We start from the raw sequence: 12464 nt of genomic DNA, 5'->3' as shown, positions 1-12464 counted from the left end.
CGTCTGTACTCCAATCTAAACACACTGGGCCTTAGTCAGGTCCAGACGGACTTGCAGTGCATAGTGCAAAGTGCCGATATTTGGTACTTTGCGCATGTGCCGGAACTGTAATAGGCATGTGCAGTAGGTCTGTGGCGGCGGATGCAGGACGGCATCAGACTGTCAGTGATTGACAGACTGATGCCGTTTGGGGGTGGTGATTGTTTCCATTTCTCAAAACGGAAGCGTGTTGCTGCCATTACGGGGTAGCAAGAAGGCAGGATCTCCGTCAGAGGACAGAGATTTCCTGGCCTTTTGGTAGCTCCTGGGGCAGCCGACTTGTGGGTCAAGCAAACGGCCGATGGTGTTGGAAATGATCCGGAACTGCGTACTAGGACACAGCTCGGATAAATACACGCAGGAGGCGTGACACGTGCTGCATTACCATTTTAATGCTATCGCTGCTGCATCCATGAAGCAGCGATAGCTACTTTGTCCACATCTGAATCAGGCCCATTGGCAGAACCCATTCCACGATTTAATAAAGATGGCTACATTAAGAACTCAAAGTAAAAGTTTAAAAAAAGTGTATGCTACTTAATGTGCAACAGTACTGCTTTTTCTAACCTGCCATTTTTATGAAGCGCTTGCGGAAAAAGGGAGGAAAGCGAATATATATTCATGTAAGTTTTGTTTTTATGTTGTTCACTATAATCTTGTTGGGTACAAAGCGAGTATGAAGTATTTCGGCCAATTGGCCTACAGTTTTACCAGGTAGGTCCTGTAGTTTAATTAACAGAAAAACTGTACACATCTGCTCACGTGCCACACACACATACATAATCAATAGAATCACCACAATGAGCTGCACTGCACATACTATTTCTATGTACAGTAAAACAATGTGTAGTGGTTTAGATCTGCGCTTCCTAACCAATGCAGCTGACATTTTAATTAGGAAACACTAATCCTAAATAAAACATATATATGAAACCCTAAAGATAAGGTGTCTGCGCTATCACTTAGAATATTTGGCTGTGTTTTGAAACAGCATGTATACAGAGTGTTTTTAGCACCCAAATAAAATGAAATTAAAACCCACATAAAATGACAAAAATGTCTCAGAGTCCAGCAAACCCAAAAATCCTTTTGCTGCACTCAAAAGAGAGACCACATTTTTGTCATTTTATGAAAGTGTGTTTTTATTTCTATTTATTTGGGTGCTAAAAACACTCTGTATACAATATTCGAAGTGATAGCGCAGACACCTTATCTTTACGGGTGTGTGTATATATATATATATATATATATATATATATATATATATTTATTTCTATGTACAGCTATGGCAATAGGCACCATCATAGAGAGAAACATATTTACCAACAATCCCAACTGCTGAGTGTTGTAGGGTTTGTGTTGTGATCTTGAATATATGGGAATAAGGAAAATATAAATGAATGGAGGGGGGATGTGTGCAGAGGTGAATGCAGACTCAGACACATACCAGTCCTGCCTGGTTTAGGAACCACGTGAGGTAATCTTCTTGAATGTCCACCAGGCTGGATATCTCAGGGATGTAGAATTTATCATGCTCTACATGTCGCACCTTCACATTTACCTAGGTTATTAATCATTACAACGTTAACATGTAGGACAAGTAACGAATAAGAAAAAACAAGTACAAATGGCTGCCATAGTCTATTAAAACAAAGAATGAGCAAAATGTGGATTCAAATATTATTTGAGAGTAAAAAAAAATTAATGTACTGATTCTGTAAGAAAGTAACTACAAAATAACAGGAAGTCTAATGTTCATATAAAAAATACTTCCCCAGTTAGACAAATGTACTGCATGTGCTATAAATCACAGAACTATTTGGTTGTCTAACACCCGATTTCTGTAAATAAAGCTTTTTATAGTCACCTTGTGCAGCTTTTCAAGGAGTCTGAGAGCAGCGGTGATGTAGCTGGTAAACAGTACGGGGATCAGCAAGGTTTTGTGCCCAGTCAGAAGATAGACCACTGCTCCTTTATACAGGTCAATTAGCTTGAAGAAGTAGTTTGGGCAAACCTGAGACCACCAGTTATCTGCAGGGACAAATAGTTTTTAATGAAAGGTTTGTGTTATATAGTTGACTGTTCCTTTAGTGGAAAGAGAACTCCCTTGGGATCAGTCATATCTGTCTCAGCTTCCTTGGGGTTATAGTAAACGATAAAATGTGCCAGTTACGTACATTACCATCTATCAGGGACAGGTAAACTTACTATAACTTCAAATAGTATTTCCCACATATGTAACATGATCCAGTTTCTATTTTTACCCCCCATTTATAAAAATATTGTTAGCACATTTTAGCTATAAATTTTATGTCGGAGATATAGATACAATTTAAAACATAAAGGATTTTAGATCACTCATCCTTATAAATAAATAAAAGCACTGCCTCTGTTGACAAAAGTTATCACCTAGTAGGCTGCCATTTACAATGTAACTCATCCATAGGTGCAACAATTGATGGGATGGAATATCATATACTTAGAAATATAAAGAAATGTGTATCTTCACTTCCTATAGTCTGTACATACTGTACAGTAGTACTTTTAGTGCAAACCAGTGCTCAAAGTGTGCCGGTATGAAACGATATGTGTTGCCATAGTGACAGCCGTAGTGACAGCGTGTCTGCTCTCAGTGCCAGTCAAGAAGCAGCTGTTTAAATTTGGTGCCTACCATGGGCTACTGTAGTTGCAGCTTGCGGACCGGTGGCTATTAAGTGGTGGCATTTTGAATTTGTATCCTTGGTCAGCTGGAAAATAAGGGGTGGCTGGTATCATTTTAAATTTGACTACCGGCTGCAAAACTTATTGTTAGTGCTAAATTCAAAATGACACCAAGGAGCAGAAGAAAAAGAGAGTCTGTTTGCTAGATGGGAGAAAAGAAGACCTACCAAAGAAAAAAAAAAAAAAGATGGAAGAGTCGGCCACAGTAGAAAAAAAAAAAAGAGGAGACACTGCTGGCCAGGATGGGACAGCAGCCGAAGCAAGACGATTAGGACTTGAGAGTACTGCAGTGGTGGAAAGAAAAAGAGCTACTGTAAATGAAGCTCCCCACTGCAGCCTGAGTTGTCGGGCACTAGACCCGTGGGTGCAGTCAGGCCTCAGGCCTGTGGTGCATTAACATGCAAGCAGACAGCCCATGCCCTGGTAAATTACCCTTAGCATAAGCTCATGTCCATGTGTCATTACTTAGGCAAGCGCAAGGTTTAAGACCCCATGATATTTCCATGCCCCCACTTCAAAATTTCAACTTCGATCACTGGTGCAAACAGAAAAAAACTCAAAGGGCTGTGGAGTTGACAGCAAATTTGGTTGGATTTTATAGAAATGTACTACAGCTTCAAAATAAACACAGTACTGTATATTACAAAAATATCAGTGATAACATGAGCGTATGTAGAAGCGTCTATGACTCATCATTCCTCATTTTGCAGGCACTCCTCCAGATCAGTCTCATAAGTCTCTGAACACGAGCCTGATCATTATCTTGCAGAAAATAAATGGCAAATGTCAGGAAATAAAGGCTAATAAAATGTTTTTGACAAACAAAGAACAAACTCCCAGCACAGCAGTGTTTGTGCTCTGTTCTGAAAATAAAGTTTTGTTCAAAACAGAAAAAAATCTTGCTGCAAAGTGAAGTGACATTGACGTTTCCTTTGTCCAAACTGATCTGTGTTAATTGAAGTAACACATTACAGTATATACTGTAATACAAATAGTATTTCTCTTACGTCCTAGAGGATGCTGGGGACTCCAAAAGGACCATGGGGTATAGACGGGATCCGCAGGAGCTTGGGCACACTGAAAAGACTTTGACTGGGTGTGAACTGGCTCCTCCCTCTATGCCCCTCCTCCAGACCTCGGTTATACTTTGTGCCCAGGACTGACTGGACACTCACTAGGGGAGCTCTCCTGAGTTTCTCTAGAAAATACTTTATTGTTAGGTTTTTTTATTTTCAGGGAGACCTGCAGGCTACAGGCTCCCTGCAGTGAGGGACTGAGGGGAGAGAAGTCAGACCTACTTCTACTTAGTTTAAGGGCTCTGCTTCTTAGGCTACTGGACACCATTAGCTCCAGAGGGTTCGATCACTTGGTGAGCCTAGCTGCTTGTTTCCGGAGCCGCGCCGTCACCCCCCTCACAGAAGCCAGAAGAAAGAAGCCGGTTGAGTATGCAGAAGACTTCAGTGACGGCAGAAGACTTCAGTAACGAGGTACTTCAGTAACGGGGTTCACAGTTTTGTGGTGCATAATTATTGTTCTTGAAGCAGCGCTATTTACATATATTCTTTGGTGGGATATATGGGCGCTGGGGTGTGAGCTGGCATACTCCCTCCGTGTTTCTCTATCCGGGCTTCCTTGTGGGTATGTCGCCTAGCTGAGGCATTGTGTGTGTGTGTCGATACTCAGTGTTGGCATGTCTGAGGCTGAATGTTATACCACGGAGGTTGCTGGGGGAGCAGATGCGGGTCTGGAATTGGCTCTGTTGGCGCAGCCGACACCTAATTTATTCACATCGTTAAGTACACTTAATACAAATGTGGCCTCTTTGTCAAAAAGGTTAGATAAATCGGAGTCGCAGACACAGGTGTGGAGGAAATCCATGGAGGATGCTTTGTCTTAGGTGCAGACCCCATCGGGGTCGCAAAAGCGGCCGTTTACCCAAGTGGTAGATACTGATACCGACACGGATTCTGATTCCGAGGTCGAGTTCACTGAGGCTGCTTTACATCCACGGTAAGTTAAGAGTATTCAGTACATGATTGTGGCTATAAAAGATGTTTTACACATTTCTGATGAACTTGCGGAGCAGGAAACAAGGATTTGCTTGTTCAAAGGGAAAAAACCTGAGGTGAAGTTTCCCCCCTCTCATGAAATGAATACTCTTTGTGAAAAAGGCTTGGGAGTCGCCGGATAAGAGGTGGCAGATTCCCAAGAGAATTTACATGGCGTATCCTTTCCCCTTTGATGACAGGGAAAAGAGGGAGTCGTCTCCAAATGTCAACAAGGCTCTATCCCGGTTGTCTAAGAAGGTGGGGCTTCCGTCCCCTGACACGGCAGCTCTCAAGGATCCGACGGATCGCAAGCTGGAGACGTCTCTGAAGTCCATTTTCGCTAATACGGGTGCATTGCTCAGACCTGCTGTGGCGTCGGTATGGGTTAGTGCTATTGCTAAATGGGCTGAGAATTTAGCTGCTGATATGGATACGCTTGATAAAGATACTGTTCTTTTAACTCTTGGTTATATCAAGGACGCTGCAGATTACCTGAGGGATGTGGCGAGGGATGTTGGTCTCTTGGGATCAAGGGCCAATGCCATGGCGATCTCGGCCAGGAGAGCGCTGTGGATTCATCAATGGAATGCTGATGCGGACTCCAAGAGACCTATGGAAGCTCCCCCTTCAAAGGTAATGTCTTGTTTGGTGACAGCTTGGCTGATCTGGTGTCTACCGCGACAGCGGGTAAGCCATCTTTTCTTCCTTATGTTCCCACACAACAGAAAAAGACACCACATCAGCAGATGCAGTCCTTTCGTCCCAATGAATACAAGCGTGGAAAAGGTTCGTACTTCCTCACTTCAAAGGGTAGAGGAAGGGGAAGAAAGTCGCCTGCAGTATCAGGCGCCCAGGACAAAAAGTCCTCCCCTGCCTCTACCAAGTCCACCGCATGACACTGGGGCTTCCCTGGGGGAGTCCGGACCGGTGGGGGGCCGTCTGTGGATCTTCAGTCAGGTCTGGGTTCAATCAGGCCTGGGTCCTTGGGTCCTAGATATAGTATCTCAGGGATACAAGGTGGAGTTTCAGGAGGTGCCCCCTCACCGGTTTTTCATTTCGGCCTTACCAGTGTCTCTTCCGGACAGGGAGGTAGTGAAGGCAGCAATACAAAAGTTGTGTCAACAGAGGGTCATTGTTCCCGTTCCCCCGTCCCAACGGGGGGAGGGGTTCTACTCGAGCCTCTTTGTGGTACCGAAACCGGACGGTTCGGTCAGACCTATTCTGAACCTAAAGTCCCTCAATCCATACTTGAAGGTTTTCAAGTTCAAGATGGAATCTCTTCGAGCTGTGATTTCCAGCCTAGAAGGGGGGGACTTTATGGCGTCAGTCGACATAAAGGAAGCCTACTTACACGTCCCGATATATCCTCCGCATCATGCTTTCCTCAGGTTTGCGGTACAGGATTCTTATTACCAATTTCAGACGTTGCCGTTTGGGCTTTCCACGGCCCCGAGGATTTTCACCAAGGTCATGGCAGAAATGATGGTTATCCTTCGCAAGCAAGGGGTTACCATTATCCCGTACTTGGACGATCTCCTGATAAAGGCGAGGTCCAGGGAACGGTTGCTGAGAAATGTGAATTTGTCTCTGTCCGTTCTGCGACAAAACGGTTGGCTGCTAAATTTGCCAAGGTCTCAGTTGATTCCGACCACTCGGTTGCCCTTTCTGGGCATGATTCTGGACACGGGCTTACGGAAGGTGTTTCTTCCGGAAGACAAAGCTCTGGAACTGCAGACGATAGTCAGGGAGCTTCTGAGGCCGAAAAGTGTGTCGGTTCATCAATGTACTCGGGTTCTGGGGAAGATGGTTGCGGCGTACGAATCCATTCTGTTTGGCAGGTTTCATCCCTGGTTGTTTCAGTGGGATCTGCTGATCTCACCTGTACATGCACCGGAAGATAAGTCTATCTCCCAGGGCCAGGATTTCTCTCCTGTGGTGGCTACAAAGTTCTCACCTCCTAGGAGGGCACCGATTCGGTATCCTGGATTGGGTCCTGTTGACAACAGATGCAAGTCTCCGAGGCTGGGGCGCAGTCACCCAAGGAAGAAATTTCCAGGGGAAATGGTCGCTCCAGGAATCTTGTCTCCACATAAATGTTCTCGAGTTAAGAGCCATTTACAACGGCCTGCTACAAGCAAGAAGCCTTCTTCAGGGTCGGCCTGTCCTGATACAGTCGGACAACATAACAGCGGTGGCACATATAAACCGTCAAGGCGGAACAAGGAGCAGGGCGGCTATGGCGGAGGCCACAAGAATCCTTCGCTGGGCGGAACAGCACGTGAGCGCCCTGTCAGCAGTCTTTCTTCCGGGAGTGGACAACTGGGAAGCAGACTTCCCCAGCAGACACGATCTCCATCCGGGAGAGTGGGCTCTTCACCAAGAGATATTTGCAGAAGTGGCGAAGCACTGGGGAACTCCGCTGATCGACATGATGGCGTCTCGCCTCAACAAGAAGCTTCCGAGGTATTGTTCCAGGTCAAGGGACCCCCAAGCCAGTGCAGTCGACGCCCTGGTAACCCCGTGGGTGTTTCAGTCGGTGTATGTGTTCCCTCCGCTTCCTCTCATTCCAAAGGTACTGGGAATCATTCGATGAGCAAGAGTGCAAGCGATTCTTGTCGTTCGATAGGCCAAGAAGGGCCTGGTATCCAGATCTTCAGGAATTACTTGTGGAAGATCCTTGGCCACTCCCTCTAAGAGAGGACCTGTTACTGCAGGGACCTTGCGTGTTTCTAGACTTACCGCGGCTGCGTTTGACGGCATGGAAGTTGAGCGCCAGATCTTAGCTCAGAAAGGTATTCCCGGGGAGGTCATTCCCACTCTCCTTAAGGCGAGTATTTGGAGAAAGTATGTTTCGTGGTGTGAGGCTAAAGCTGCTCCTGCGGAAGAATTTCACTTGGGTCGGTTTCTCCATTTTTTGCAGACAGGCGTCGATGCCGGCCTGAAATTGGATTCCATCAAGGTGCAGATTTCGGCTTTATCTATCTTCTTTCAGAAGGAATTGGCTGTTCTCCCTGAGGTTCAGACTTTTGTGAAGGGAGTGATGCATATCCATCCTCCGTTTGTGCCCCCGGTGGCACCATGGGATCTTGACGTGGTCTTACAGTTTCTTATGTCTTCCTGGTTTGAACCTTTGCGTAAGGTTGAGTTAAAATTTCTCACTTGGAAGGTGGTCATGCTGTTGGCTCTGGCATCTGCCAGGCGGGTGTCTGAGTTGGCGGCCTTATCTAACAAGAGTCCGTACTTGATCTTCCATTCGGATAGAGCGGAATTGAGGACGCGTCAACAATTTCTGCCGAAGGTGTTTTCTTCGTTTCACATTAACCAACCTATTGTGGTACCTGTGGCTACAGATGCTGTGGCAGTTCCAAAGTCTCTTGATGTTGTGAGAGCTTTGAAGATCTACGTCGCCAGAACGCGGTGGCCAGGAAAACAGAGGCGCTGTTTGTCCTGTATGCTTCTAACAAGATTGGTCATCCTGCTTCGAAGCAGACTATTGCACGCTGGATTTGTCGTACGATTCAGCAAGCTCATTCTTCGGCTGGGCTACCGGTGCCGAAATCGGTGAAGGCCCATTCTATCAGGAAGGTGGGCTCATTTTGAGCGGCTGCCCGAGGGGTCTCGGCACTTCAGCTTTGCCAAGCAGCTACGTGGTCGGGTCAAACACCTTTGCTAAGTTTTACAAGTTTGATACCCTGGCTGAGGAGGACCTCATGTTTGCTCAATCGGTGCTGCAGAGTCGTCCGAGCTCTCCCGCCCATGTTGGAGCTTTGGTATAGACCCCATGGTCCTTTTGGAGTCCCCAGCATCCTCTAGGACGTAAGAGAAAATAGGATTTTAGTACCTACTGGTAAATCCTTTTCTCCTAGTCCGTAGAGGATGCTGGGCGCCCATCCCAGTGCGGACGGTTACTTGCAGTGTATTCTTATTAGTTGCATTGGTTTACACACGGGTTGTGTATTTGTTGGTTCAGCTTGTTGCTGTAGTTAAATTCATACTGTTATCTGGTTTACTGTTACTCCGGTTGGACGGTATGTTTGTGGTGTGGGCTGGTATGTTTCTCGCCCTTAGTTTGAACAAAAATCTTTTCCTCGAAATGTCCGTCTCTCCTGGGCACAGTTCCTATAACTGAAGTCTGGAGGAGGGGCATAGAGGGAGGAGCCAGTTCACACCCAGTCAAAATCTTTTCAGTGTGCCCAAGCTCCTGCGGATCCTGTCTATACCCCATGGTCCTTTTGGAGTCCCCAGCATCCTCTACGGACTAGGAGAAAAGGATTTACCGGTAGGTACTAAAATCCTATTTTACAGCGGTACAGTACAGGCCAGGGATAGGCATTTCATAGCACATAGCAAAGGCTGTCTTTCTGGCTAAGTATTCTGAAAGATGATGTCACACATCACTTTGCTCTCTTCAGTGCATGCATGAGCTTTCCAGATACAGATGTGTCCTCCATCATCATTGCAGCAGTCACATTAAATAGCCCCTTTAGTTACTCCTAGCTGTGAGCGCATTTACTAATGCCGAGCGTCTTTTTGTGCATCTTATTTGCAATGCAGACTATGCTGATTAAAATGATATGCAACAATGTTTTCCAAATAAGACACATTTTCAGGGGAAAAAGGCGCTGACAAGATATTATTTGTGGCTTCTTCAAATCCAGAATCCAGCCGTGATACTTAAGTACATGTATCATGTGGGCCAGGTGCACATGCAACTAGAGAGCCGAACTGGCCTACACAAGCTGATTTCTGAAAAAAGGTGGTACCACAATACTGTCCTCCTGCAACAGACTCACCAACATCGCCCAGATAAGCCTGAAAACGCGCTGGGCAATGGCCAAACTGAACGGCAGGGCCTAGAACTAAGACTTCACATGATTGTGGATCAGAGGAGGGAATGATGGGCCTAATTCTGAGTTGATCGCAGCAGCAACTATGTTAGCAGTTGGGCAAAACCATGTGCACTGCAGGGGGGGCAGATATAACATGTGCAGAGAGAGTTAGATTTGGGTGGGGTGTGTTCAAACTGAAATCTAAATGCAGTGTAAAAATAAAGCAGCCAGTATTTACCCTGCACAGAAACAAAATAACCCACCCAAATCTAACTCTCTCTGCAAATGTTATATCTGCCCCCCTGCAGTGCACAAGGTTTTACCTAATTGCTAACAAACTTGCTGCTGCGATCAACTCAGAATTACCCCCGATGACTGGCCCACAAATTGGAATGGGAAGGTAAGTGTCCCTGACGTTGAACGAGGCAAAAAAATTGCTGGCCTCCATGACATGGACCACCGACTGATGGGTTCCACCCAAAAATTATCCATCCAAAGTATGGTGTGTAAGGCGAAAGAATCAGAATCGTGTGAAAAGTGCCGTACTGCCTCCTAACAAGGAATAGGTAGGAATAAAAACACAGTATCTAATGCAGAGCTGGAACCAGAGTAATTACCCAATCCGAAAACAGGGAATTGATAGCATGGACCAATGCCACTCTCTACTCCGCATCTCGAGGAAGAGAGGTGGCAAAGAAAAAGTTGTGGTGGAGGACCTCGGAGACTGAAGACGCAATCTCCAGAAATTATGGTCCGCACTCAGGCATTCAACGACTCCATCCACCAGTTTCTGAAGCAGATCAACTGACCACAGACTGGACTGGGTGAGAAGAGACTCCATCAGATTGCAACGGAGAACCAGAGTCTTAGCATCTCTTGGCACCAGAAAATCTGCCTTGTGGTGCAGAGCCCCTGCAAGGGAGAAATCTGACTAAAGCAGACTGACCTTTATTGGACGCCACCCCTGTGAAAGATATGCATACCCCACTGCTGTGGTACCTGAAGAAAGGTACATTACCCAGTGGTAGCCTGGGCAATAATTGCATCCAACATGGGCCCAAAAAGGACACCCCCAGCAAAGGGAAGAGTCTAAATTGGCGACCCAAGCACGGGAACAAAGAGCACTCTGAGCCGTGATGACCTATACACCCGCGGAGCTCCATCTCGCATGGCCTAATAAACATAGTCCGCTGCACCCTGGAGCTGTTCCGCCAAGGTCAGTAACTAAATTCCAGAATAATCATCCTGGAGGTCTGCGACAACCTTCAAAGAGCTTATCCAATGACTACTTAAAGGACACCGAGCCCTGAACCGGATGAGCAGTGTGCGCATCCAAGCATGACACTGGTGTATCTACCTTGGTAGACAAGGGACAGAAAACTCTATAACTGGAGCATTCCAGGCATCTACAACCAAGGGGCTGATTCAGACCTGATTGCTGCTGTGCGTTTTCACACAGCGGGCGATCAGGTCTGAATTGCGCATGCACCACAATGCGCAGGCACGACGGTCTGGGAGCGCCGGTGAACGCAATGAGATTGACAGGAAGAGGGCGTTTGTGGGTGGCAACTGACCGTTTTTGAGGAGTATCCGGAATAACGTAGGAGGGACCCGGAGTTTGGAGGAAGGTTTTCTGATGTCCGCTCCGGCCCCGATCATCGCACTGGATGAGTAAGTCCTGGGCTGTGCAGAGACTGGACAACATTAGTTTGAGCAGAGGTCTCTCAAATACATCCGAACGCACACATACACAGCGATATACCCATCCCCCTGTAGGTGGCGACTACCTGATCGCAGGGATGCAAAAAACGCACCCTAGCGATCAGGTCTGAATTACCCCCTAATCAGAAAGAACTGATGTGAAGAACGGAAAGTGAGAACCTATTTGCTCTGACATTACAAAAATTAGGTCCGCAACGCCTTGCTATCACCAAGGTGGATGGAGGAAAGGAATCCACCCTGTGTGCTGAGGGAATCGCCATAGCTCTAGCTTAATCCGTGCTCTGAGGCACTAATAACATCAGAGCGCCCCCACTAGCATCAGCGGCCTTTGCCTTATTTGAAAGCAACCCACTAAAACTTGCTCTATGCAGTCTGTGTGAAACATAAAATAACTGGAACCAGACTCTTCCAAAGATATTAAGAGAAAGATACTGAAAAGTTAAAACTCCAGGAGGGGCGACACCGGTGCAGCAGAGGAGAGGAGATCATTTTGTATAGCTGATGAGAAGGCTCAGCCCACAGAGGTATGGTGTCTGCAGCTTCTCTACAGTCACAGGTACTGGACTGCAGCACAGCAAGAGGGGATTGCAGCCACATACAGGCTCCGCCCCTCCTTTCCTTGCCTCAGACAGCAGCAGCAGTGAACTTCTCTTCTTTTGGGGAAAACACTATTTTGGCCCGTTTGGGGAAGACGCTGAAGACCCGCCAAATGTTGCGCCATTCGGGACAGATCTGCTCCCCACCCATACCCTCTAAAAGGTGTAGCAGTTCCCGGTCCAGGCTGTCCCAGAAGAGAGTGCACATGGGGAGCAAACCACTGGTCAGCCCCCCTCCCACCTGCTGAACGGCAAGCCTCCTCCGGCTCACTGCAGCTTCCGCACTCCAGCTGTGCGCTGCTATAAGAGGTGCCCAGGTACCTACATGGAAAGCAAAAGAAAGATCTACAAAAAAACAAAAAATAAACTAGTTACAGAGAAGCCCCGAAAACGTGCCCAGCTCCACAGGCACTTAAAGAACACTGGCATGCTGGGGGTTGCAGAGGGGGGGGGGGGGGGGGGGGGGGGGGATTAGGCTTAAAGCTAGAGTTTTAGATTAATTTAAGTGC

General features: G+C 46.8%; 1 protein-coding gene across 3 annotated transcripts in view; it reads right to left on the bottom strand.

The window, feature by feature from the left end:
* HERC3 (HECT and RLD domain containing E3 ubiquitin protein ligase 3) overlaps positions 1-12464 on the bottom strand; it is a 274861-nt gene that overhangs the window by 73074 nt on the left and 189323 nt on the right. For all 3 annotated transcript variants that reach the window (XM_063917111.1, XM_063917130.1, XM_063917122.1), the window contains exons 14-15: positions 1907-2070; positions 1487-1600 (exon numbers count right to left, since the gene is read on the bottom strand). In XM_063917111.1, the coding sequence (XP_063773181.1) occupies positions 1487-1600; positions 1907-2070 (278 nt within the window). The remainder of the gene's footprint in view (positions 1-1486; positions 1601-1906; positions 2071-12464) is intronic.

Source organism: Pseudophryne corroboree, chromosome 1, assembly GCF_028390025.1.
Source record: "Pseudophryne corroboree isolate aPseCor3 chromosome 1, aPseCor3.hap2, whole genome shotgun sequence".
NCBI lineage: Eukaryota > Metazoa > Chordata > Amphibia > Anura > Myobatrachidae > Pseudophryne > Pseudophryne corroboree.
This window is presented reverse-complemented; position numbering and strand designations above follow the sequence as displayed.